Source organism: Struthio camelus, chromosome 28, assembly GCF_040807025.1.
Source record: "Struthio camelus isolate bStrCam1 chromosome 28, bStrCam1.hap1, whole genome shotgun sequence".
NCBI classification, from domain to species: Eukaryota; Metazoa; Chordata; class Aves; order Struthioniformes; family Struthionidae; genus Struthio; species Struthio camelus.
The window spans coordinates 488,942-515,683 of NC_090969.1; the positions used below are offsets into that span (position 1 = coordinate 488,942).

General features: G+C 56.2%; 1 protein-coding gene across 1 annotated transcript; it reads left to right on the plus strand.

Annotated features, from left to right (window-relative positions):
• Window positions 1–1,981: 1,981 nt before the first annotated feature.
• On the plus strand, window positions 1,982–26,742 carry ANKRD52 (ankyrin repeat domain 52). The gene is made up of 28 exons (XM_068921284.1): window positions 1,982–2,065; window positions 6,039–6,122; window positions 8,782–8,860; window positions 10,117–10,187; window positions 11,893–12,093; window positions 12,244–12,331; window positions 12,486–12,628; window positions 12,804–13,016; window positions 13,132–13,210; window positions 13,864–13,978; window positions 14,162–14,244; window positions 14,336–14,453; window positions 15,370–15,438; window positions 15,923–16,063; window positions 16,527–16,604; window positions 16,939–17,050; window positions 17,734–17,805; window positions 18,270–18,471; window positions 18,998–19,085; window positions 19,439–19,556; window positions 19,807–20,026; window positions 21,000–21,087; window positions 21,560–21,643; window positions 22,018–22,163; window positions 22,561–22,643; window positions 23,167–23,249; window positions 23,866–23,957; window positions 25,137–26,742. The coding sequence occupies exons 1-28, from the start codon at window positions 2,039–2,041 to the stop codon at window positions 25,379–25,381; spliced, it is 3,222 nt and encodes a 1,073-aa protein (XP_068777385.1). The 5' UTR covers window positions 1,982–2,038; the 3' UTR covers window positions 25,382–26,742.

Here is a 26,742-nt window from a genome sequence, read left to right on the forward strand (position 1 = left end):
AACGTCAGCAGCTGCTCGTTGCAGCTTTCCGCCTCTGTCGTTTCACCTTGATTTCACTCTTAGCTAACGCGGGGCTAATTATTGCCAGTCCAAAAAAAACAAAAAAAAAAACCACCCTACGATAAAAATAGCCTCGCTAACGGTATCAGCAGCGCTCTCTCCAGCTCCTCCTCCTCCGAACTGGGGTCAACCGAGCCACCGGGCCCCGCCACCCCCGTGGCAGGCCACCCAGTTACGTCTCTGGATGTTATTTCAAGAGGCGCGGGCAGCAACTCCGTGCTTTGTCCCCAGGTATCGCCTCCCTTTCCAGGCAGGGCGACAGAGGAGGCAACAAACCAGAAATTCCCGGTACCTGCAGAAAACGCCGAGGCACCAAAGTTTTCTCCGTTTAAAGTTATTTCCAAGCAGGGGACGGACGCGGGCCAGGGAAGCAGCTACTGGGACCTGGCTGCTAACAGGTGCTGGCCGGCAGAGACCACCGGTCCCGGCGCGCCAGGCTCCAACTTCAGCTACCTTGCTGCCACCTGCAGCATCCTTCCAGGCAGGGCGCCGGCAGGGGGCTCGGCGCCCCTTTGCAGGCCGTGGGGTCCCCCGGCAGCGCTATCTGCACCCGCTGGGGAGGCATCTCCAGCGGTTAATACCCCCGGGCGACGGAGCAGCCGTGCTAGCTGCTGCACAACGTGGCCATCTCGGTAACGGGCCTCGCTTCCAGACGGTCACAAAGCAAAGGCCTGCTGCCCGAAGCAGGGCCGCCGAGCTCGCAGCCGGGAGCGCTGTACTCGGGACGGCGCGCTCGCGGGAACGGGCCCTGGAGCACCGAAGCGACCGTGCCAGCAGGCAGCGGCCAGACCAGGGGAAGAGGCAGGCCTGGCTCCTCGCTCCTCGGCCAGCAGTTTACTGCCTAGTTTCTTTTTGGGCGGGGGCCGAGAAGGGGGCCCGGTGGGGCCTTACACCGGGGCACCCGTGGGGCCGGCATCCCCCAGCCAAGGGGTCGTCCTGGGGCCGAGCGCCGTTGTCCCCTGGATTTTCCTTGGGACCTGCCCCCCCCATTCCCAGGGGTTCAGCAGGGCCCAGCACCCCATTCCTTGAGGCCCAGCACCCCATTCCTCGAGGCCCAGTGCCCCATTCCCAGGGGTCCAGCAGGGCCCAGCACCCCCAGCCCCTGGGCCCAGCACCCCGGTCCCCAGGACTCGGCGGGCCCAGCACCCCGGTCCCCAGGGGCCCAGCACCCCAGTCCCCAGGACTCGGCGGGCCCAGCACCCCGGTCCCCAGGGGTCCAGCAGGGCCCAGCACCCTGGTCCCCAGGACTCGGCGGGCCCAGCACCCCGGTCCCCAGGGGTCCAGCAGGGCCCAGCACCCCGGTCCCCAGGACTCGGCGGGTCCAGCACCCCGGTCCCCAGGGGTCCAGCAGGGCCCAGCACCCCGGTCCCCAGGACTCGGCGGGACCCAGCACCCCGGTCCCCAGGGGTCCAGCAGGGCCCAGCACCCCGGTCCCCAGGGGTCCAGCACCCCGGTCCCCAGGACTCGGCGGGCCCAGCACCCCGGTCCCCAGGGGCCCAGCAGGGCCCAGCACCCCGGTCCCCAGGGGTCCAGCACCCCGGTCCCCAGGACTCGGCGGGACCCAGCACCCCGGTCCCCAGGGGTCCAGCAGGGCCCAGCACCCCGGTCCCCAGGGGCCCAGCACCCCGGTCCCCAGGACTCGGCGGGCCCAGCACCCCGGTCCCCAGGGGCCCAGCACCCCGGTCCCCAGGACTCGGCGGGCCCAGCACCCCGGTCCCCAGGGGTCCAGCAGGGCCCAGCACCCCGGTCCCCAGGACTCGGCGGGCCCAGCACCCCGGTCCCCAGGACTCGGCGGGCCCAGCACCCTCCGCGGGTCCCGTCGCGGGGCCGCCCGGCCCGGCCCGGCCCGGCCCGGCGCGGCGGCCGCTCCCCCGGCGGTGGGCGGGCCCAGCCGCTCCCCGCCCCGCCAGCCGCCCGAGCCGGAGCCGCCGCGGCCGGAGCCCGATGCCGGGAGCTGGGCGCTGAGGGCGGCCCCGAGATGGGGATTCTCAGCATCACGGACCAGGTAGCGCCGCCGCCGCCGCCCGCCCGCCCGCGCCCGCCGCCGCCGCCCGCCCGCGCCCGGCCGCCCCGCCACGCCAGCCCGGGGATGCGCGGCCTAGCGCGGGCCGCCCCGCAGCCCGCGCGGGCCCGGCCGCCGCCCCAGGCCCCGCCGCCCCCGGCCCCGCCGCCCCCGGCCCCGCCGCCCGCGCCCACCTGCCCCCGCCGCCCCCCGGGCCCCCGCGCCGCGCTCCGCCGCCCGCCCGGCCCCGGCCCCGGCTCGGCCTCCTCGGGCGCCTCGGCCCGCGCGGGGCCCCCGGTGCGGCGGGTACGGCGGCCCCGGGCGCGGCGCCCCCCCGGGACGGCACCGTCTGCCCGCCGGGACGGGACCCCCTCCCCTCCCCCTAGGACGGGACCCGGACCCCCCGCCCCCAGGACGGGACCCCCCCCGGGCCCTGCTGGGATGGGACCCCCCCCCCCCAGCCCGGACACCCCCCCAGCCCCCGCCGGGACGGGACCCCCCCCCACTCGGACCACCCCCCCGGCCCTACCGGGATGGGACCCCCCCTGCCCTGACACCCCGCATGGACCCCCCCCCCAGTCCCCACCGGGATGGGACCCCCCCCAGACCACCTGCCCCCAGGACGGGACCCCCCCCCGGCCCTACCGGGATGGGACCCCCCCCCCGCCCTGACACCCCGCATGGACCCCCCCCCCAGTCCCCACCGGGATGGGACCCCCCCCAGACCACCTGCCCCCAGGATGGGACCCCCCCCCGGCCCTACCAGGATGGGACCCCCCGGGGGGACCTCCTGCCCAGACCCCCCACCCCCAGGATGGGACCCCCCACCTGGACCCCCCCCAGGGCCCCACAGGGATGGGACCTCCCCTACCCATGCAGACCCCCCCCCTGGCCCCACTGGGATGGGACCCCCCCGAGGGGACCCCTAGAGACGGGTCCCCCAGCTCCAGTGGGGCAGGATCCCCTGATCCGAGCCCCCCTGCTGCCCTGGGGAGTGGACCCCTGGGACAGGAGCCCTCTGCCCCACAGGGCCCCCTGAGAGCGACAGGATATCCCTGGGGATGGGACCCCCTGCCTGGGCACCCCTGCCCCACAGGGCCCAGACCCCTGCCCCAGGGTCTCCCCATCCCAAGAGCAATGGGATATCTTTGGGGATGGGACCCCCTTCCTGGGCACCCCTGCCCCACAGGGCCTGGATCCCCTGCCCCAGGGTCTCCCCATCCCAAGAGCAATGGGATATCTTTGGGGATGGGACCTTCTTCCTGGGCACCCCTGCCCCACAGGGCCTGGATCCCCACCCCAGGGTCTCCCCATCCCAAGAGCAACAGGATATCCATGGGGATGGGACCCCCCTGCCCCACAGGGCCCAGACCCCCACCCCAGGGTCTCCCCATCCCAAGAGCAACGGGATATCTCCGGGGATGGGACCCCCTTCCTGGGCACCCCCTGCCCCAAAGGAGGGAGGACCTCTGGGGACACCAGCCCCAGGGCCCCCTTGCCCCAAGGATCGCCGTGCTTTCTGTCCCAGCCCTGTCTGCATCCCCGTCGGGTTTTGGGGGCGCCGCTAGGGTGGCGGGTGTCATCAGAGCATGTTTCCATTGGCATGGGGCCCGTGCGCTGTTCCCCGCCTTGGGGCCCGCGTGTTGGACCCCACGATCCTGAGCGCCCTCGCGCTGCCTCCCCTCCGGCTAGGACCCTCTCCTGCAGCATGAACGCTGCTAGGCTGTTTGTCGTCCCCCTGCTGCCTAGACTTAATTTTTGTGCTGTATCCCCTAGACGGATGATGCCCAGCATCTTCTTAACTTCGTGCTCCCCACAGAAGTCTCCTTTTCCCCCCGCCCGTTTTACATAAATTGTCTTTATTCACCCTCACCAGTAGCGATCTGGGCTGCTGGCCTCTCAAAACCAAATATTTACGCCTGCCTCTGGTCCCTCACTCCTGTGCTATCATTAATACAGTGAATGTTTAAAGCCTCACGTGGTGGATGAAGAAGGGGAGGGGTGAGGAAGAGGGATTGATCTGTGATTTAAATAGAACTTTTTTTTTTTTTTTGGGTAACCAAAACATTTAGCTTTCCTTGTGAATGGTGGGTGGGTGTGTCAGACCCAGCACTGCTGCAAACCGCGCTCCGCTGAAGACTGCTCAGGGCATAATTATCGTCTGCGATTTTTTTTTTTTTTGAAAAACCTTTTTTTAAATGTCTAACGAGTGATGCTGAGTCTGCTGCATTCCATGGGAATGACTCACGCGTTCCCTCTGACCTGGGATGTGTTCCCCATATTTAACTGCTTTTACTTTGATGGTGGGGTGAGAAAGATGCGTGTGAGGATTGCTGGGTAGCAGGGACAGGAAGGGATTTCCTCGAAAATGAAGGTCTGTGGTTCCTTTGAGAAGCCAAGATGAGAAGCTTTGGCTGGTTTTGACCATTAGATCCAGCACTGGCTACGCGAACAGAGCTGGAGAAGCGGGTGCTGGAGGCTGGTGCGGCTCTGTCTTGCTTGCAGCACCCCCGAACGCGCTGTTCAGATCTGTGCAAGGAGCGGAGGCTGGCCTGCTGCTTTGCCCTGGGCAAGGAGGCGTGGGTTTTGGCCGTGATCGTGGGGTGCAGAGCACTGAAGGGATTTAGAGCAGCCGCAGTCTCTGCCCCGAAGATCTTGCAACATTAAAATGTAATTTCTAGGCCTGTGAAACAAGAAACAGGCTACTGGGTGCTCAGGCGATGCTCAGAGGTTGGGCGGCACCTGAACTTAATGCTGCTGCGAGCGATGCTTACCTGGCCTAGCACACACATCGTGCTCTGGGACAAGGTATGTTACCCCGGTGCAAAGACAGCAGAGAGGCTCTGTCTGTTCAGGACATCAGTTCTGCAGGCCACAGCAGTGGTTAACTTTATGACTTTGGCTAGAGCTTTGCTAATGTTTTTTTCACCAAAGTCTGCTGGGTAACTGTTGAGGTGTGAACAGCAGGAAGCAGAAGGCGCTCCAGGCTTGGCTTTGCCAGGCCTTTCGTGCCATCGTAGCTGGTGTAGCATCATAGCTGTTTCTCAAAACGTAGGGGAGCAGTAAGGAATACAGAGTCTTACCTGCGGGATAGCACGAGGCATCACGTATTTGTGTCTTGGCAAAATTGATTTCATAGTCTGTGCAGCCCTGTCTTACACCACTACTGGGTGGTGGGATTTGCTGACTGTGGCTAAAGCTCTTGATAACATGAGTGGACCTGGATTGCCGCGCTTGGGTGCTGCTGCGTGGCAAGGGGCCTGAGCGTGGAGAGCTACGCTGAGTTCCCGCGCGCCCTGTTGGAGACCGAGCTAATATGTCTATGATCAGCGCTGCTCCTTGGACCTTGGAAACGGGGAGGCTTTTCTAATGACTCCTTGATCTGTTCCCCAGTGTACAGCCATCCACATCATGACAACTACCTTTGCTGGCTTGAAGGTTGATCCCTGGTGCTGGCTGCACTACTAAGAACTTAATCCTGCTCCTAACGTAGACCGTGTTATGTTTCGAGCGACCTTGGTAGCGCAGGAGCAAGCCGAGGGGTCTGTGGGACCAGCCGTACGTAGGCTTTCCAGATGCAGCCCTGAGAGCTGTTGAGGGACAGTGTTGGTGCAGTCTGTAATGCTCTTCTGTGGCTGCAGTATTTTTTCCCTCTGAATTTCCTATCAATGTAAAATCCACTTCAGTTTGTCCAAGTTATTTTAGAAGTGACTTCTCATTTGCTTAAAACGAAACCCAGGAATCAAACAGCACGAGCACTTAAAACTTTAAACTGCTGCAATTGCAAGAACACTGTCAGATGCTGCCAGCGGGCCTGTCTTTGGCAGACAGTAGACGGAGGGCGTTCGTTTGCGTAGTGAGATCCTGGCTAAACCAGGCTGGTGTCAGTCTCGGACGTGTGCAGTAATGGTGCCAGGTCTCCTCCTGGCTGTGTCCTGGGACCACCTTCACAGCTCACTTGTCTTTTTCTTTGTAGCCTCCTCTGGTCCAAGCCATCTTCAACCGTGATATAGAGGAGGTGCGGTCCTTGCTGAATCAGAAGGAGAATATCAATGTATTGGTGAGTGCTGCCTGGCTTGGCTTTCTTTTCTGGTGTAGCCCTCCTTAATTCAACTGTCTCTGTTTCCTTACCCCAGCAAGAAGGTTCTTTAGCTGAAGGGGGGGGCACAGGTTTAGCCACTGAGATTTGTATGCCAACCAGAGCGGGTTCCTTTTGCAAGGAAGGTTAGAGCTGGGGTTTTGAAACAGAGATTTCTGGAGTGTCTTCCTGGCTTGGCTGCCATTAGCTGTGCAGCTTTGTCCTGTTGCCTCAGTCTTGCCATCTGTAAAATGGGATGCGTGGAACAACAGCATTTCCATACCTCCCCGGGAGGTGGTGAGAACTTCCTAAAGCTTTTGGGCAATGCAGAACAGAGCTGAGAAGCTGTGGGGTGTGTGGGAGGACTTTCCATGGAGACTCAGCTTTGCTGCATTGCCAGTTTACCTTTTTCTCCTTTGGGACGGTGACCCAAAATAGTTTGGTGTGAACACAGCAGGTCTGTCTTCTGATACGGTTGTTCCCCAGAGCGGGAAGGAGGGTTGGAGCCGCTCAGCAGAGCAGAATTAACGTTGCAAGTATTAGGAAGGTGTTTCCACTGCTCTTGTTTTAAGCTTTGTGGCAGAGGGTGGTTTTTACACTCATTCCAGAGTGGGGTGGGACAGCAGAGCATGCTGGCACAGCTCTTCCCATTGGGGCCCGGAAGAGCAGCCGTGCAACAGGGTCTTACGGGCCGGGCGCTGCCTTGGCCCTGCGAGCGCTGTGCCCCGCCGTTTCCCTCATCCCGGGAGCGCGGTGGCTGCAGTTCGCCTTCTCCAGTGCCGTGCTGGTGCATCCCTCCAGATCCTGGCAGATGGCCAGGCTGGCGCTTGGCGGAGCAACCCTTGGTAGCCCCAGTTTGGTGGTGATGAGTGTGATTTACCATGAACGTGAAAACCAGGCTCCAGTGAAGAAAGGGGTAAAACCTGTGTGTGAACGTTTCAGTCCGACTTGTAAACCCGATCAAGGGAGCGTATGCTAACGAGCTTCCCGCTAACAAACCAGTGGCAGATGTGCAGATAAGAAACGCTGCCTGCTGTGATGCCGGCTGGCGGATTCGCCAGCCCTGACTGCATCGGCCCGGGTCTCCGTGACATGGTGGCACAGTTGGACTGGTGCCGGGTCAGCAGTTACTGCACTCTCAGCCCAAGAGCCAGGCTAAGTTGTGAGCTCTCGGCAAGAGCAGTCTGTTCTGGTTCGCCGTCTTCTCATCTAAGCTGTAGCATTAACTGGGTCTCCGATCCATGCTGTTCCCAGCTGTGCTGCTGGCTGACACTGGCTTTTTGGCGTACTCGTGTGCGTTTTGCTGTGTGCTGAGCGCTTTGGTGTGGTGTCCTCCCAGCCTGGCCTGTGGGGTCAGAGCTGGTGCCTACCCCGGATCCGCGCTGCATTCAAACCCGGAGGTCAAGGGCAGGCGCTGCAGACGCTTGTGCTGGCCAGTGTCCCGGGAAGGTAAGGGCAGCCCTGCGCTGGTGCTTGCGTGCCAGCCAGCGAGACTAATGATTAGATCGTATCTTAGCTTATTCCGCAAAGATAGTGTGAGGATTTTTTTCCGTGACTGCTTTGGTTAGGGACCTGGTAACGCTTCGTCCTCTCTTGCGAGGAGAGAGTATTGGGATCGGTTTGTTGAGCTCTTGCTCAGCTACTGAAGGAATAAAACCACAATTGTTAATACTTAATTTCCTTTTCTATGTGCAGGTTTAGAAATGTTCTTGCTTGTTCAGTGACCTGCAAGCTGGGTTTCACTTTCACATCCTCCTGCCTGGCTGTGCCAGCACAAGTTATTACAAAAAATTGAGCTACCACTGTTTTCCAAACTGTTTTTAGCCTAATGAAAAACTATTATTTTATTTTTCCCCAGACACAAAATTTGGGGCCTGAAATGAGTTGTGTGCTTCTAGCTTTCTATTTGTTTGCTTCCTGGCGTTAGTACGTGGCATGTTCCCTGAGGAAAGCCTGAACCAAATGCTTCAAGTTAGAGGTTACCCAGGGCCCAGCCCTGAGTAAACAGAAGTGAAAGATATTTTTTCTCTGGCTAATCCAATCTACAATCTGAGAGGGGCTTTTGCACCTTTCTGTCCTCCAGCAGCAAGCTGATCTGAGCTGCCTGTAATTCTAAGTGTTTTTCACTTAGAAGTGTTGTTCTGTACACTTAGAAAGTGTACAGAATGGGACGGTCTGTACACTGTCAGAGCGCTGCCAGGCTTTCATCTCAGGATGTCAGAGTGCTTTGCAGATATTTATTAAGTCTAGTAACACCAAAGCGAAGCTGGGTTGGTCTCTGAGAGGAATCAGAGAAAGAGATGAAACGTCTGAGTTCACACAGCCGGGCAAAGGTGCAGCCTCCCCATCTTGTGCTGAGAATAGGACCCGGGTGTCCTCTGCCCCGCTGCTAGGTATGGGGTCAGCCCCCACGGAGCTCTGAAGTGGCTGTAGGGTGGCACAGAGCTGCTTTTCCCCCGTTCACTGGAGAAGGTTGCTAGATCTAAGTAATTTTCTCCCTGTCCCGTGCCCTGAGATGTCTGCACACACTTACAGGGGTGCATTGGGGCAGACTGGAGTGGAGGAGGGATTTTGTTGCAAAGGATCCCCCTGTCCTCCGCAAAGTTAATAGATGGTTTTTGTTTCCTACGTCCCTGCTCAGGACCAAGAAAGACGAACACCGCTGCATGCTGCTGCCTACATAGGAGATGTTGCAATCCTCGAGCTCCTAATACTGTCAGGTAAGGGCCAAGGCTCGAGGCACTTGGCCCAAGTGCTGGAGCTGCCTTTAAGGCATCTTTGTGATCTCCTCTGGTCTTGGGGGTGCAGAGCAATAGTTTTTGGTCACCCTCCAAACAACTGTTGTACTCATACTTATGCCAGTGGGGTTACAGCCAGTGAAAGATGAGGAAACGTTGCCATAATTCTGAGAGATTTGTTCAAACAGCGAAGCCTCTTGGAACTGAAATAACAGACATGGAAACCGGGCCAGGAGAAGGATGTGTGTGGGGTGTCCAGCATTGGAAGAAGGTGCTGGAGGAGGGTGCAGGGAGGATGCATGCCCCTGACACGCCTGGAACAGCAGGATGCTCAGAGGAGGCCAGTTTCAATGGCTTATTGGAAAGGGGGCAGTTAAGAAATAGAGGATTTTGCTCTGTTTTGGCTTGTGTTACTTGACTTAAAACTGCCCTTCATTCCCCTCCAAAGAAACTCAACCCTGTGCTCGGGGCCTGTGCCTCTGCAGTGCAGAGTGGAGTCTCCTAATCTGCCATTCAGCATGGCAGTGCCTCTGGGCGCCTTGGGCTTCTCGGGCGCTTGCTGGTGGTGTGGGGGAACCCTGAGGCTGGCACGGTCCTACATTAACCTGACAAGGAGAAGCTTGGGAAAATCCCTTGCTGAGGGCCTCTAAACGGGACTGGGGATGTTCAGCTCCATCTGCAGAGCGTAAGATGCTCTTATGTGCTCTGTGTTGGTTTTCACGTGTGTGTGGTGAGTTAGCAGCAAGGAAAGGCAGGGGGTTTTGGGGGTCGTTAGACAAGTGTCTAGCACAAATATGGAGTGGGGATGACAGTAGTCTGTCATCTTTCCTTCCTAATGCGGAGACCAAAGCTCTCAACATGAAATGCTCTGTTTTTTTGTCTCAAGTGGCCTCCTTTTTAAAGCAAGGATCAGAACTGCAGGCTGGCTTCTGTTGCGGCCATTTGGCTCAGTGTGGAACATGGCACTCTGGGAGATGTAGTCTCTCCGGTCTCTGCTTTGCAGCATCCTTAGCAGTGCACTGGCACAGCTCTGCAAGGGACATAGTTTGTTCCTCGTGCAGTTCACAAGATCTGTCCTCACCTAAGGCTCAGTGCAGGCCCCCTTTTGCAGAAGAACCGGGATGCACCCTTGCCCGGTGGGTGCCTCAGAGATGACTGCGAACCTGCCGTGGGACTCTGGAGCGGTAGGCAAACGGTCACCCCTCTGTTCCCTGATCCCTCACTTTGTTCTTCCTCAGGTGCTAACGTTAACGCAAAGGACACTGTTTGGCTGACCCCATTACACCGCGCTGCAGCTTCTCGTAACGAGGTAGGTTTCCTTCTGACACAACCTCTGTTTTCATCTACTCCTTGCACAGAGGTGGTAGGCGCTCTCGATTGGGGGTAGCATGGCTGACAGCAGGAGGGGACTGTGCTTCTCTCTGTTTTCTACCTTGCCTGGTTTGGGCTGAGATGGGTGTTCTCATTACACAATTGAGAGGGGAAGAACTTGTGATTCAGAGGCTGAAAATGAGAGCTGGGAAAGGTCCCCTTGGTTCCCCTCCATCAGCCAGGAACTAGCATGTGGGTTTTCCCCACAACATCCTCCTCCCTTCCTTTCCCGTCTTCCCAAGGGATTTGTCTAATCCAGCTTTACATTTCATTGAGGGATAATGGGGCTCTCACACTTTCTCTTGGGAGATGATTCCAATGGATCTTGTTAGAAAGATTTCCTGACATTCAGCTTTTTGTGGGCTTAACTTTATCCCACTTAATTTTGTCCTGTTTCGAGTTACTTGAGAGCAAGAAACTCTGTGGTCATCTTGGTTGGAGCCGGGGGATCAGAAGCCCTAAGTCTGACATGCAGGGCAAGTTACCACACATCGACTGGTTGCATGAATTCTTTTAATCGGCAGCGGACATGAGGCGAAACACATTAGCTTAAACCTCTGAGGGCGTTTGCTGTGGGCTGTGAACATGTGCGGACAGTTACTGTGGATTGCTAAAATACAGGAGCTCAGCAAGCTGGGACTGTTTGCTGTCAGGTCTGAAGTGCTGCTTGTCTGTGAATCTGAGCACGCTTGTTTGCTTCTGTGCCTCAGCTCAGATGTGTTGGAGAGCAGCATCTCTTGTTCTGTTCTTCACCAGGGTGCTTGGCACAAGGCCCTCCAGGGCCCTGCATGCCAAATCACCGAAAGGAGCCTTCCCGGACGTGCCTGAGTGCTTCCCATCTCTCCTCCCTAGTGCTTGCTCTCTAGGGTTGCTGTTTTTCTGTACTGCCATGCAGTTTCAGTGTGCTTCTCCCAGCCAAGAATGCTTCCTGGGGATGCTGTCTGACCGGTGTCTCATCAGGGTTATAAAGCATTGCATGGAGAGGGAGAAGCTGGGGAGAGGAGGCAGTGGCAACGGATAACCCTGGGAGAAGAGAGCAGCGGCAGCCAGCTGGGATCTGGGATAGTGAGAAACACTGCCCTTATGCCACTTGGAAGCGGATAACCTGTAAGCCATAGCAAAGAAAGTGAGAGGGGGTAATGCGGCAAACTGCCTTTACCAGCAAAAAGGGGAAATAATTATAAAATGTAGGTCAGTGTGTCACACTTGTCATCCCCCGGGCACTTTACACCTCGTGAGTCATGGGCAAACACTCATTTATTGTTAGGTCACGTGGCTTAGTGATATTTCTCTCATCCCAGTACCCCCTGTGCAGCCATATTTCACATCTTCACCCAACAGGGTTGAGCCCTGTTCAGTCAGGTTCTCCGCACCGAACTCCAGCTTGGAAGGGAACAACTGATGCAGCATGAAGGAGTTGGAGCAGCCTGGGGCTGCAAGGGCAAACAGGTTCTTCCCTTAGCAGAGCAAGGAGAAGCTGTACCCATGATTGTGCAGAGTAGTTTCAGCTCAGCCTGGGCAGCCCTGTGTGCACTGAAAGCATGAGATGGACCCAGCTGCAGCTTTTTCCCTCACCTTGCTAGAGGGCTTCTCTGGGCTCCACCAGGTTGGATTAGAGCTTTTGTTTCCTCTGCTCCTGCCAGAAGGCACTTCACCTCCTCCTGAAGCACTCGGCAGATGTCAATGCCCGTGACAAGTACTGGCAAACGCCTCTGCACGTCGCTGCTGCCAACCGGGCCACCAAGTGTGTGGAGGCCATCATCCCCCTGCTGAGCACCGTAAATGTCGCGGACCGCACGGGCCGCACGGCACTGCACCATGCCGTGCACAGTGGCCACCTCGAGGTAGGTGAGGCAGGCTTGGGCGCCTGTGTCCTCCTTCCTCTGCCTGGGTTTTGCAGTCCAGGCGGGAGGCCTGCTGGAAGAAGGCACCTCTGCCTGCACAAGTGGAAGGAAATGGTAGCCCTGCCTCTCTCACTGTTTTTCCTCATCTAGATGGTGAATCTGCTGTTAAACAAAGGGGCCAGCCTGAGCACTTGTGACAAGAAGGATCGCCAGCCCATCCACTGGGCAGCTTTCCTAGGTAGGTTTTTCCTGCAAGCATCGTTCTGGTTCCTTCTCCCACATTGCTTGCTGCCTGTAGATTCACTTTTGAGGCTGGGCAGCTGCTTCCCAAAAGCTGCTGTGCCCAGGACTCTCTCAGAGTCCCCTGGCTCTTAACTCTGTGTCTCGGGCAGGGCATTTGGAAGTTTTGAAGCTGCTGGTGGCCCGAGGTGCTGATGTGATGTGTAAGGACAAGAAGGGCTACACCCTGCTCCACACTGCGGCAGCCAGCGGCCAGATTGAAGTTGTGCGACATCTGCTGAGGCTGGGAGTCGAGGTAAGGCCCCGTGGCCTGGGTGGCCCCGGGCTGGAGGAGGGAGAGCTCAGCTAGAAGCTGGTCTAGAGATGCCTGTAGGAGCGGCTGCTGGGTGGTGTCAGGAGCGCTGGCTGTTTCTCGGCTGCCTCTCTTCTCCCTGAATCCACAAATCCTCTGGGGTTCGTTGCTCCCGCAGATCGATGAACCAAATTCCTTTGGTAACACTGCACTTCACATTGCCTGTTACATGGGCCAAGATGCCGTGGCCAACGAGCTGGTCAATTACGGCGCCAACGTCAATCAGCCTAACGAGAAGGGCTTCACGCCTCTGCACTTTGCTGCCGTCTCCACCAATGGGGCCCTGTGCCTAGAGCTTCTTGTGAACAACGGAGCTGATGTCAACTTTCAGGTCGGGCACTGAGGGATCGAGCTTCACGGTGGGGGGAGCAGGGACATGCTGCCTGTGGGTGAGGTCAGGGTGGTGGCTGGAAGCCCGATGCAACGTCCACTTCTGCTCCCTACAGAGTAAGGAAGGGAAGAGCCCTTTGCACATGGCTGCCATTCACGGACGGTTCACACGTTCGCAGATCCTCATTCAGAACGGTATGTGGCTGCTTCCTCTCACCTTGCGTTTACGCCATCCTCTTCTTGTGTTCCTCAGCACCTACCTCCAGGATCTCCCTGCACAATTATCACTCAACTTTGCTTCTATGCTCTGTGTTTTGCCCTTGGGACCTTGGCCAGTGGCCCTGCGCTGGTTGGGGGGCGATGGAGGGCACGCGTGTTGTCTGGGTCTAGCTCTCAAGGCCAGTAAAGTGCAGACTGGGGAACTGAAATTCCATCCAGGTCAGAACTGCTATGGCCAAAGGACATTTCCACTGCCATGTCCCTGAAAGACAATATTCCTATGAGAGGGCTGCAGACTTGGCAGACACCCCAGGGGTTCAGCTGGAGACCTCCAGGGCTGAGCACATCAGCTCCTCTGGGAAGGGGGAGAGATCTAATGCCCAGTGCTTGAAGACACAGCTGGGCTCTCAGCTCAGAGAGCAGTTCTTCTCCACAACGCTGAATGGAGTCGAGTTCTCGGCAGTGTCCGCTGAGCTGCCCGTGCTGAGACGGGGACGTGGCAATGGGAACATCCTGGGCTGCTTGTTAGACCCTCCCTGCTGCAGTCTGAGCCCCTTTTAGACCAGGATCATTGCTTGGGACTAGAACTCGGAGATGCCCCGAAAAAGCACTTGGTTTTTCCTTTCCAGGCAGTGAGATTGACTGTGCTGACAAATACGGCAATACCCCCCTCCACGTTGCTGCTAGATATGGCCACGAGCTGCTAATTAGTACTTTAATGACGAATGGTGCTGACACTGCAAGGTAAGGAAAGGCTTCCTCCCTCTCCCCATCCTGTCCTGGGCTGGAAGATGCAGGAACTGTCACCCCAACGATCCACCCTGTCCCTCTGAGGGATGGTGGTGGTGGGATGGCAGATGCCAACATTTTCTGAGGACAGGCTGCACGGTCACCTCCTCTCCTGACTCCCTTCTCATCTCCTGGCAGGCGTGGGATCCACGACATGTTCCCTCTGCACTTAGCTGTTCTCTTTGGATTTTCAGACTGTTGTCGTAAGCTACTTTCCTCAGGTGAGCGACTCAGCCCCTGCTCCTGTGGCGAGGGCGCTCGGGCGAGCCCTTGAGGCTTCTCCCCTGACTCCCTGCCCCTCCTGCCGTGCAGGTCAGTTGTACAGTATCGTCTCCTCGCTGAGCAATGAGCACGTGCTGTCCGCAGGCTTCGATATCAACACACCTGACAACCTCGGGAGGACTTGCCTCCACGCTGCTGCTTCTGGAGGGTGAGCTGTGCATGGGGCATCGGTGGCTCAGATCCTATCCCTCCTCTCAGACTGTGAGCTATAGTGTGTGACCTAGCACAATGTTGCGCTTTGGACAGGACTGGGAGTCAGGAACCCTGGGTACCATTTCTGGCTTTGGGAGAGAGCAAAGACCTGTGCTCAGAGCCAGGAATGAAAATGGAAACCTTTTGGCCCTGTTCAGTTGCTGACTCCGACTTGTCCCAGTCGCTCCTCTCTGCGACTCTTTACTCTTTAAAATGAGGCTAAAATGCTTCCTTGGCTGGGGGTTTGTGCGGGGTTCACGAGGTGATGCCTGAAAAGCAGCAGGGATTTAACTGGCTGTGTAAATGCCTCGTACTGTTTGCCAGGGAGTTTGATTTCGCGCAGTGCATTTAGAAGAAATGCCGCTGCAGCGGTATGACAGAGGTGTGGAATCCTTCAAGGACCTCATTTCTGTTATGTTTGTGCAATGCTTGAGAGCCGGTTAGAGACCTGTCCTTAGGCAATACAGAGCTGTTACCCTGCCTTAGTGAGGGGAGCAAAGCTCGCAAAGAGCACTGACACAGAAGCCAGAAATCCTAGATCTTTTCTGTAGCATAAAATCCAGTGCATCAGCTGCACTAATGCCATGGCTAATGTCTCGCTATAATTGCTTGGTTATTTGAGAGCTCTATACAATGCAGGATAGCTCTGGTAAGGCAGGAAGCATGTAAGGGTTATTTCACTAGAGAGCTGGGAAGAGCTTTTTATATGCAGCATCCGGCCATGGTTGTGGCTCTTGTGCTGTCCCAAGATGACAGACTGAATCTGAGCTTTGGCACAGCCAGGTTGTATGGGTGAGAAGAGTGATTAGGAGTTTGTATTCCTGCTGTGGTCCCTTCTGATCTGTGTCTAACGAGTCTCCTAACTCTTGCAGGAACGTTGAATGTCTTAATTTGCTGTTGAGCAGTGGTGCTGACTTGAGGAGGAGAGATAAGTTTGGAAGGTAAGTGTGCGGTGGGCCTTGTGAAGGGGCAGAGGTGATTCTTCCAGTCCCTAAAATAGCTGCAGTGCACGGAGCCTGGGTTTTGGGTTGAGACCTTCCCGACACCTTTGCTGCATTTGGTGTTTAAAGCTTTAGGTTGCTGGGGTGGGGCTGAGCTAGGCTTTAAGCTGGGAGGATGTCAGCTCTGACTCTGGGCGGGTTGATGGCTTGGGCTTATCAGGAAGCAAAATGCCATCTCCAGAGAGGCTTTTGGAGTCGGTCCTCTGCATATGCTGCTTCCTTCAGTCTGCCTTCCCTCAAGGGGTCCGGCTCTGGCTCTTTGAAAAGGAGCCATGGACACAAAACTTTGAGTCAGAGCAGGGTGCAGCTCAGGAGCTGGAGGGTGGCTAGCTCTCTGCAGTCCTACCTTGATGCCAAGCAAGTTTCTCCAGCTGTGTGACAGGCAGTGCTCCTAAGCCCCTTTCTCTCCTTTCCCTCTTCCCAGGACTCCACTGCACTACGCAGCTGCCAACGGCAGCTATCAGTGTACGGTGACGCTGGTCACTGCCGGAGCCAGTATTAACGAGGCTGACTGTAAAGGCTGTACCCCCTTACACTATGCTGCTGCTTCGGACACGTACAGGAGGTGAGTGTCTCGTAGGCAAGCGCTCCTCTTGCGGCTGAGGCTAGAGGCAGTGGCACTCCCTGGCAGGAGGAGATGCTCTGCTGTTCCCTAGCCACCTCTGGCAGCTGGTGCTTAATGGTTTGTGAAGCTGGACAGTGCTTTGAGAAGTGTGGGTAAGAGAGGGATAATCCAGTGGCAAAAGTGAGACCCCTGTGCTCTGTCTCTGATTTGCTCCCGTGCTGGGCAAGAAACACTGTGTGATGGTTTCTTCGCCTGTGGAAGAGTGGTGATGCTGACCCTGCTGTGAGCATGAGATAGGATTAAAGGCTGAGTTGCTTTTGGGACTGAATAGGAAATAGTCAGTGAGGCACAGAGCCATCTCCTTGCAGAGTTAGCCTGGGTGGCCTGGTTCCATCTCTCCCCATTTGCAGTCCCCCATGCTTGCTGTATCTCAGCAAACTGATGCAGGCCTCTGACCTTTCAGAGCAGAGACTCATTCAGGAAACAGCCACGACACTGATGAGGAGCCACTGAAGGAGTCCAGACTGAAGGAAGCGTTCTTGTGAGTCTACATCGCAGCCCCATCTGGCAGTTGTTTGTTGTTTACTCCTTCCCCTGACCCCTGCATGCAGTTGCTAGAAATTGTTTGCTTCTGCTTACCTTGAACTGAGCAGTGATGCAGTGGAAGAAACATCTGCTGACTTGGTTCTTGAGGCAAGCCTGGTCATGGAGGCCTCCTCAGTTCCAGAGGACTCGCAGGTCCTCCTGGGTCTCTTCATGTCTTGAAGTGATTAATACAGCATTTGCATTTGTTCCATCTGCTCTGAGCAGTTGGAGATCAAAGTTCCCTGCGAAGTTCTGTCTCTCTGATCTCCCATTTTTCCTGCTTGTTGCAGTTGTTTAGAGTTCTTACTGGATAATGGTGCTGACCCATCCCTCCGGGACAAGCAGGGATATACTGCTGTCCACTATGCAGCTGCGTACGGCAACAGGCAGAACCTTGAATTGGTGAGTAAGCCAGTGGCACCGCTCTGTGCTGCCAGGAGACAGGAGAGGGAGGTCCCTCCCCAGGAACTTGGCCAGCCCTGCAGACTCCAGGCGCGGCTAAAGGTCTGCGTGTGTTCTAAGCACTACAGTGTTGTGGTTTGCCCAGGAAGAAGGGAGGAGGGTTTGATGCACAGGATTAAAGAGCATGGGGACTCTTGGGAAGTCATCGTGCCAGGAATACTGTGGAGGGAAGCCCTGGGCTTGGGTGAGACGCCCCAGAAAGGAGCCCAGTTACCTGGCAAGGGGGACTACATGGATGTTTTGCCTGAGTCCCTGGCAGTAGAGCAAGGCTGGGCTTTTAAAAGAAAGCCTGGAGACCTGCCCCAGGAAAGAGCTGCTGCAGTAGGCAACAAGCCTGGTAGCTCTGTTTGAAATGCCTGTGCTGTTATGGGGTGAGCTTAGGGCTGTGTGGGTATAGGAAACCACGCGAATAATGAGGAGGCTTCTGGACAGCAAGACTGGATGTGTCTGTCTATATGGGGCCCCGAGCTGGGTGAGGAAAGCTCCTTGCTAAGACCCAGGCCATTCTGGAGCAGATGCACCCACTGGAGACTGCTGGTGGTGAAGGTGCCTCTTGAAGCCACCACGATGGTGTGTTTTCAAGGATCAGCTATGGTTTTATGTTTTCCTTGTTGTTATTGTAGCTCCTGGAAATGTCTTTTAACTGCCTGGAGGATGTGGAAAGCACCATTCCAGTCAGCCCTTTGCACTTAGCTGTAAGTATGGCTGGTCTAGCCCCAGGGCTGCAGAGGGCACTTGCCTCTCTGCCAGGGTTCACACTGCACCCTGGAAAGATGCCTGCTCTCGTGCAATGGAGACTTGGGTCTCAGGGGCTGTCGATGCTGAGCAGGACAGAGAAGGAAAAGAGCTGGCCGCCTGGGAAACACGAGCATGGCAGTCCCCACAGGCCATGGGTCGAAGTCTCTTTAATTTGTATTCTAGGCTCCTTGCTCTTCTTGGGACTTTGATTGCTGCTGTTTGGAGTCACTTCCCTTGTCTGTGTAGGCAGGGCAGGAGTGCGTGAGGGCTTTGCATGGGATCAGAGCATGAACGTGAAGCAATGGTTCGCATGGGCTCAGCTTGCTGGAGGGACCTAGAAAGCGGGAATTGTGCCAGTGCTGGGGACTCCTGGCTGCTGTCGCTCTGGGCACTGCTTTGATACAGTCTGCTTTGCCCTCAGGCCTATAATGGTCACTGTGAAGCCCTAAAGACACTTGCCGAAACCCTTGTGAACCTCGACGTGCGGGACCACAAGGGGCGGACAGCGCTGTACCTCGCCACGGAGAGAGGCTCCACGGAGTGTGTGGAGGTGCTCACTAGTCATGGCGCATCCGCCCTGGTGAAGGAGAGGAAGAGGAAGTGGACACCTCTCCACGCTGCAGGTGAAGGAGGGCAGAAAGGGCTGGGCGATGGTGAGGGGACATGTCCAGAGCCCTTGAGGCCTTTGGTGCCTGGGCTGTGGGTGCTGTAGGTTCACTGTTTGCTGAGTTAGAAGGGTGTTAGACTGGCCTCGAGCAGCTGTCCTGGAAGCCGCCAATGACAACGGCGCTTGTTACCCAGCTGCTGTTCAGGGAGGGGGAAAGGGCTGTGGTTTAGGATGAGGCTTAGAGCCAGAATGGGGCAAGTACAGCCTGCTGTGATGTGCCAGCAGAAGTGTAGGGTCTAAGTAGCTCAGCAACGGGTGGGAGAGAAGACACCAGCAGTTTCTGCACGCACGTGTTTTTAGCTGAGCCTATGCACGTGCTAATCAATCCTGTAGCTTAGCAACCATATAACGAAGTTGCCCAGCCACGTGTGCTGCTGGCTACTGAGCATGAGCCTATTCCTTTGGCTTACGGCAGTGGTTGGAAGGAGGGGACCCATCTGTATGTGTGTGCGACTCCTTGTTTCCTTGTGTGTTTTCTCCAGCTGCCAATGGGAACACGGATTCCCTGCACCTCCTGATAGACAGTGGGGAGCGGGCAGACATCACTGACGTCATGGACATCCACGGCCAGTGAGTTTCTCTGGGTGTTTCTCTTGGGCTGTGTGTGTCACAGGGTCAGGCCCCTCTCAGGTTACAGCAGCAAGTTCTTGGAGCGTCCCAGAACGCTCTCTTGTGTGCATCCCCTGCCACGGGCAGTAAACGTTTTAGTCAAAAGCTGTAGCAAATTGGCAGCCACCCTGGGAGCGGGGTTCAGAAATCTGGTTCCCGTCGTGCCCCTGACAAAGCTCACGTCCCCGAGCCAGCACTCAAACCAGGCACCCAGCAAGGATGAGTGGGGCTGGGGCAAGAGGGTGATGCTGGAACCCAGTTGTGGTTTCCAAGCCCACCATCCTTCCTGCTGCTTGTTTCTCCCTGCCATGCAGAACCCCGCTGATGCTGGCGATCATGAACGGCCACGTTGACTGTGTCCACCTCCTTCTGGAGAAGGGATCCACAGCCGACGCAGCGGACAAGAGGGGCAGGACCGCCCTGCATCGAGGGGTGAGTGCATTTCTGGGACCAGGCGGTGTCCTGGAGCCCTGCAACTTCTACTTGAAAGGTGTCCTAGATGGAGGCTGCTTGGAGGACAAGCAAGTGGTTTCTCTTGTCACAACTGTCCTCAAAAAAACACCCCACTTTCCCTTCCCAAGATGCAGCATTTGAGTAGGAAACGGGGGAAGAAGGGGATGGTTCTGTTGTTAATGGTTGAAGGAGGAAATCTGACTTCTCTGGTCCTCCCTTCTGGACACAGGCTGTGACGGGCTGTGAGGACTGCCTGGCTGCCCTGCTGGACCATGATGCCTTCGTTCTGTGTCGGGATTTCAAAGGCCGGACCCCGATCCACTTTGCGTCGGCGTGCGGGCACTTAGAAATCCTGAGGACCCTGCTGCAGGCAGCCCTCTCTACTGACCCTCTGGACTCTGTGGTGGACTACAGTGGTTACTCTCCGATGCACTGGGCTTCGTATAGTGGTAAGGACCAGGGCTGGGCCCCTTCCCCCTTCTACTCTGCTTTGCTATTGATGAGTAAGAGGGAGCCCTACCAAAAAGCTCTAATACTGCTCTGAGGCACACGCTGTAAAGATCGGCTTTAGTCAAACTGTCGTCTTTGGGTCTAGGGGGAGCAGCATGTGTGGGCTGTTCCCTTTCTGTGATGGCTATGGGTTGAACAATCTAATGACACTGCCACGCTGTTAGTTGATGTTGATGGTGGCTTGGCCTTCGTGTTGGTAAAGCCTGCCAGGAGGAGCCAAGTTGTCCCTCTGTCCCCTACTGCTTCCAGGAGCTGTCAGCCCAGCGCTGAATTCAGCCTAGTGGAAAGCACAAATCTGGAGGGAGACTGTGATTTTTTTTTTTTTCCCGCCTTGCCAAGCTCCTTTAACAGGGGAATGAAACATAAAAACAGCTATTATAAAATAGCTGATGCTGCTTGCTCCGGGACTGCTGGGTTTATAGGATTACTTGGCCATCACCCTGGCTCCAGGGAGTGGTAGGCCTGATACGGCAACAGGAAGGGATGCCTCAGCGTTTCGAGGGGGAGCTAGCGATGTGGCTGTGAAGTCCTTAAGAAGAAGGTGTAGAATTAGAAGCCTCCTGAAATGCAGCAGCTTTGCTGCCAGAGAAGAAACAAAACCGCTGCCTCAGCAGTGGGGAAGGGGGATGTTTGGGCACTTCCGTGCCGATGGTCCAGTTCTCCCTGTTGTGGGATTTGCTGTGATCTGCTCTGGCGTTCTGTTTGGGTTGGGACAGCCCCACAGTCTCTCCCTCCTAGGAGCTGAGACCAGTTAGGAACGGGGTGCTTTCAGGCCCCTATTTACTTAATGTGTTTGAGCAATTCTGTTCCACAGTACGTGAGGCCTCCAGCTCTTAGGACAGTCATGGGGGGAGCCGGAGGGGCCTTTAGTCCTCTGGATACTGATGTATTCACATCCCTCTCTCCTCACAGGGCATGAAGATTGTCTTGAATTGTTACTTGAACACAATCCATTTGCGTACCTAGAAGGAAACCCCTTTACTCCATTGCACTGTGCAGTGTAAGTGGCACCTGGGATGCGCCCTGGGTTCTTCTCACTGAGAAGATGTGGGAGAGGGGATGTGTGGGTTGAGTGGGGAGGAACCCGCAGAAGGATGAGCTCCAAACCTTGCCGCTCTTAACAAAAGCAGAATCCTTTCTATTCGGGCACTCTGCCACCCCTCAGGGTTATACTGCCTGCTTGTCTCAGCCTCCCTGCAGTGGGTAGGCAGTTGCTGGACCGCTGGAGGTCCTCTGGGAGCTGTAAAGCAGTTGTCTCGCTAGCCACGCACAGCACAGCAGTACTGGCGCGGTACCGTGTTTCCTTAAGTAATACCAAGAAGGGTAAAACTTTTACCCTAAACCACTCCAGACCAGCTGCTGTTTGCATTTTTTCTGAGCCCCTGGAACGTGCTGCTCCTTCCTGCTGGGTGAGGCAGATGTGCTAATGCTGCTTAGCCTTGTTCTAACTTTCCTTCTCATCCCCACCACAGAATTAACAACCAGGATGGCACTGCAGAAATGCTGGTGGAAGCATTAGGTGCCAAGATTGTTAATAGCAGAGATGCCAAAGGAAGGTGAGTACAGACTCGTCCCTCTCTTGTGGCCCACTCGCCAGGGTGGCTGGGTGGTGGCTGTGACTCCTGCACCTCTCCTGGTTCGTTGTTCCTGTTTGGCTGCAGGGTCCCTGCCACACACTCGCCCTGCCAGGACAGCTGCATCAGCGCTTCCTGACCCGGTTCAGGGCAAAGTCTGCCCAGCAGGGCAAACCCCTCTGGAGTGGCAGCATGGTGGGGTGGCTGTGTCCAGCAGAGAAGAGTAAATTCCACTGTTCCTACTCTTCCTACAGCATAATGGGACTCTGGCATGCTCAAACCTGTCTGCAGGCTTGGGAAGTTTTGCTGAAGTGGATGCTGTGCCATCCTCTTTACCCACTCTCTCCTCTCCGCAGGACTCCCCTTCACGCTGCTGCCTTTGCAGACAACATCCATGGTTTACAGCTGCTTCTGCGCCACCAAGCTGAGGTGGACATGACTGACAAGCTGGGGAGGACTCCCCTCATGATGGCTTCTGAGAACGGGCACACTGCAGCAGTTGGTACGTTGCTGGCAACCTCCCTCCTTCCCTGGGCACTTCCAGGTCAGATTGCGTGCTTTCACAGCGCAGCATTGAAATCTTTGTCGTGTTCCAGTGCTCTACGTACTGCGTGCAGCTGGTTCCTTGAACCTCTAATGGCAGTGGGGAGGATTTGCTGCTTGGGCAAACCAGCGTTTTTGGCTGTTCTTTGGGGCGGTCAGTGCCTGCCAGCTGTCCCCACCAGAGCAGCCCCTTTCTCCAGTTCACCATCTAAGTGGGAGCAGGGCCCGTACTTCTCCTCTCTTAGGCACACTGGGACTGCCGCCCCACTCCTGCCCCCTCAGCACATGGCTACTGCCCTATATTGTCAGGGTCTGTGCTTCGTCTTCTCAGCAGCAGCTGCCTCTCTTGATTTCAGAGTTCCTGCTGTACCGAGCAAAAGCAAATATAACTGTGCTGGATGTCAACAAGAACACAGCTCTTCACCTGGCCTGCAGCAAGGTAGGGAGCCAAGCACTTATCAGCTGTGATTGTGTTCACCATCACCTTCAGCCTTGAGACCTTACTGAGAGGGAGACAGGCGTCCTGCCCTCCAGGAGCAGAAAGGAGGGCCCTGGGCTTGCTCTGCATGCCCGCTCACCTAACTTGACCTGTACAGATGCTCCTGATTCAGTTATGAGCGGTTTAGATAGTAGTACAAACCTATTTGTATTTTTCCTGGGGCATCCCTGCTCATACTGAGCTCAGAGAGCTTCTTGCTTCCTGATGCCGGGATATGGTGGAAGCAGGAGGCTTGTGTTCAGCATATTCAGTGCAAAAAAGCAGATGCTGTAAAGAAGGAGATGGAGTAGACAGCAGCTGCCTTCTTAGGCCCTTCCAAAGTGGTAAGCGGTGCTGGAAGGAGGTATATGGAGAACAGATCCATATTCCTGGGAATCACGTTCCACTCAGACAGCACCCAGGTCCCATCCACTCCCCGAGCCTTTATGCTCATGCAGTATAAACAATTTGATCTCCTTTCCAGGGTCATGAAAAGTGTGCCTTGTTGATCCTGGGGGAAACCCAAGACCTTGGCCTTATCAATGCAAGTAACAGTGCTCTCCAGATGTGAGTATTTGGACAGCTGGCAGTGGTGGGGGAAAAAAAAGGCTTTGCTGGGTGTGGGTGATGTATTGGCAAGAAGAAGAGAGGGTGGTGGTGGGAGGTGTGTTTTTGCTTGGTGTGCACAGTGAAAGCGCAAACAGGTAAGCTCGGGAGAAGTCTGTAAGGCCTCAAATGTCTGCCCTTGAAGCTGGTCACAGAGGCCCTTTGCTTTTTAACATGGAGGATGTCCTGGGAAGGTGGCTCTTCACCGCCAGGCTGGCTGCTCTCGCAGACATAGAAGCGCAGTCCAGGGCTGCAGGCTGCTCTCCTCAGAGAGCCTGAGCTGTGTGGGGCACCTTCCTTTCCATGCCCACCTTTTCCAGCTCCTGGGCTTGAGTCTTGCCTCTGGCTGTCAGTCGTCAGCTGAGAGAACTGGTTCTCTGTAATGCTGAGCTCTCACAGGAGCAGCCCCACAACTGAGTTGTATCAAAACGGCTGCATTGGCGCCAGTCTCGGGGAAGATCCCTGCGTAAGCCAGCAGGAGCGTCAGCACTGCTCGGGCAGGCTGCTCCCAGCTCAGCTCTGGCTCTCGAATCGGCCCCATCCAGTTAACATGCTTCCTCTCGCTGCTCCCCTCCAGGCCGCTCCACATTGCAGCTCGCAACGGACTGGCCTCTGTTGTCCAGGCTCTGCTCAGCAGAGGTGCCACTGTGCTGGCTGTGGATGAAGAAGGTGGGTACTCCTCGTGGCTGGCCGGGGTCGCGTTTGGTGTGATTGCTGCGTGACGTCCCAGGGGGACGGGGGCTGCTTGGGGAATCGCTCCAGCCTGGATTGGAAGGATTTCTGCATCCTTCCTGCAGCTGAGCTCCACGCTTTTAGCTCTTGGCTTGGTGAGAGCAGCCTGGGTGAGGGTATTGCCGCGTTGCGATCCTCTGTCACTTAGCAGAAGTATTTCTGGGTCCCACAGGTGTTTGAAATATATATTTTTCTCCTCCCAAGCATCTTCTGGTCGCTGTCTGGCTCTCCTGCCATTTGTGGTCAGGTGCAAAACCAGCCTAGCCTGAGCTAGTGATAAGCTATTGACTCACTTGCAAGTTTGGCAGAAACTGGTTGTGGTGGCCAGAAGCTTTTTCTCCCAGCAGAGTGTTTGCTCTGCTGGAATACCTTTGAGTTGTGAAGAATATCATTGTGTCTGCTGTGCTGCCAGGGCTTCTGAGGCTCTCTTATTTGGTTCCTGCTGATCCTGGCACGCTTCAAAGCGGTTGCTGAAATTGCAAAGCTTGCTGGTGCTCAGAAGCAGGGTCCTTTGAGATAAAGACAAATAGAAGTCCTGGCCCCTCAGCTCATGGAAGGAAAGTTGCCCCAGTCAAAGCAATTGAATCAAAGGTCAGGCATGTCCAGAAATTAGTCCAGTCTGGAACCAGGACCGACAAAGGCCCACGCAGCGCCAGTTGATCTGCCTGCCTGCTTCTTGTTCCTGCGATCTCTGGGACCGCAGTACAGCAGCCTCGCCGTCTGTGATGTGCTTACCTTGCTGAGGCTGTTTGTTTTAGAGATGGGAAACCAAGGCGCAGGGCAGCCGCAAGGGGCTTGGTCACTCCTCCCTTGGCAGCGCTGTGTTTGGGGCTTGCCCCAGCACTGCTCTGTGCCCAGGCTAATTATCCTGCACAGAAGCAGGCCTAATTAACAGCAGGGCAGTATGATGCTCGCGCAGATGTGCTGCTCGCCCTCCTGGAGCGAGCGTGCCCAGAAGCCAGGCCGCTGCGGCCTCGCTCAGGGCCCGCTGGGGCCAGTCCGGTGTGCGAGGGCCGGGCCACGTTGTGCCGGCCCCAGGTCCCCACCGGGGAGGCAGCCGCGCGCCTGGGGGCAGATAACCGGCCTGCGTCGCCTTCACTCCTGGCTCTGTTCTAGGTCATACCCCAGCCTTGGCATGCGCCCCCAACAAGGACGTTGCCGACTGCCTGGCACTTATCCTCTCCACCATGAAGCCTTTCCCACCTAAAGACGCCATCAGCTCTTTCAGCTTCAACCTCCTCAAGAACTGCGGCATTGCAGCCAAAACCGCAGCCTGCGGGGCCCTGCCCAACGGCAGCACTTGCCCCTACAGCAAGGACCGGCACAATGCCATCGGCTTAGACGGCTGTTACTCGGAGTAGCTTAAACTATGGGTGACCTAATATCTTATTATATTTATTTAGAAATTCTATAAATATAGGGCACTTTAAAGGAGAACAAGACTGGGCAGGCCTTCTAGCGTGGCCGGATAAGCCAAGAGTTCAGAGCTTCCTCTTCTTGCTTGATTGCCAGTGGGGTGCCAAAGCTGTTAAATTGAATTAAGGAGCAGCTGGTGGTCCTGTTCCCCACCCCTGCCTCTCCCACGTCCTCTCCCCTGGGAGCGCACGCTTCCACCCTGCTGTCGTGATTGCCCTGACTGCAGGACCGGAGACAAGTGCTGCAGGCTTAGGGCTGAGATGAGGCAGGTACTTGGAGACTTGCCCCGACTTCTCTTTGGGGTTTCCTGTTGTTTTATTTTGTTTATAAGGAACTTAAAAGTTTCTAGCTTCCTCTAGCTAGCCAGCTCCCCTTTAGGAATGGCAAAGTGGGGTTGCCCTCCCAGTAAGTCGAGCCCTTCCCTGCTGCCAGGGCTCCTCCTGCCCTTCTCTGCATCTCATAGTGGCCCGGGAGCTGCTTGTAGGTTCACGCTGCTTTCCCTCGAGCAGCAGCTTGGCTTTTTCTGTGGCCAGAAAAAATTGAACTGAGGAAAAAAAATCAAAGCTTAAAAAAAAAAAAAAAGAGAGAGAGAAGGCAGTGGGTTGGGACCATCCAGTAGCCTGGAGATGGGAAGAGCATTTGGGTCCCAGCCTTCGGGGTGGATTGAAATTGGTTCCAGCCTTCCCCAGTCCCCCATCCCAGCCTCCCACCCTGCTTTGCCTTCGCTATAGCCCTGCGTGCCCCCGGGGCTGCGCGGGGGGAGGCTGCCGCGTCCCCCCTCTGCCCCGAGCACTTGCTCCGTTCGTTCCTCCGTGGCACCGTCTAGCCAGACCGGGAAGCCTGAACTCTTGGTAGGATGGGGGGGACGGGGGTACTGGGGAATTCGATGCTCTTGTGAACGCTGGGGTGGGTGTTAGCTCCTGGCCAAGTGCCACTGTAACTGCTCCTCTATCTCAATCACACTTTTTTCACGCTTATCCTTCGATTCCAATACAAACACTTGATCAAGATCTACTGTACCTGGGACACTAAAATATCCTTTTGGCAGCTGTCATTTATATGCAAAAACGGGTGCTGCTGCCCAACCCGGCGGTCTGCTCGCCCACGGATGCGTTGCTGGAACCTCCCTCCCTACACCAGGCACTTTAGGGATTCTGTTGGTTTTTTTTCTTGGCAAAACGTTGGATCCTAAGAAACGATTCTTTTTTGAATTTTCGTTCTCTGTATTGCGTGGCTGTTTCCATGCGAGAGTCAGTGTTGCTTTTTTAAAAAAAAGTTATTTATAAAGAAACGAGCATTTACCTTT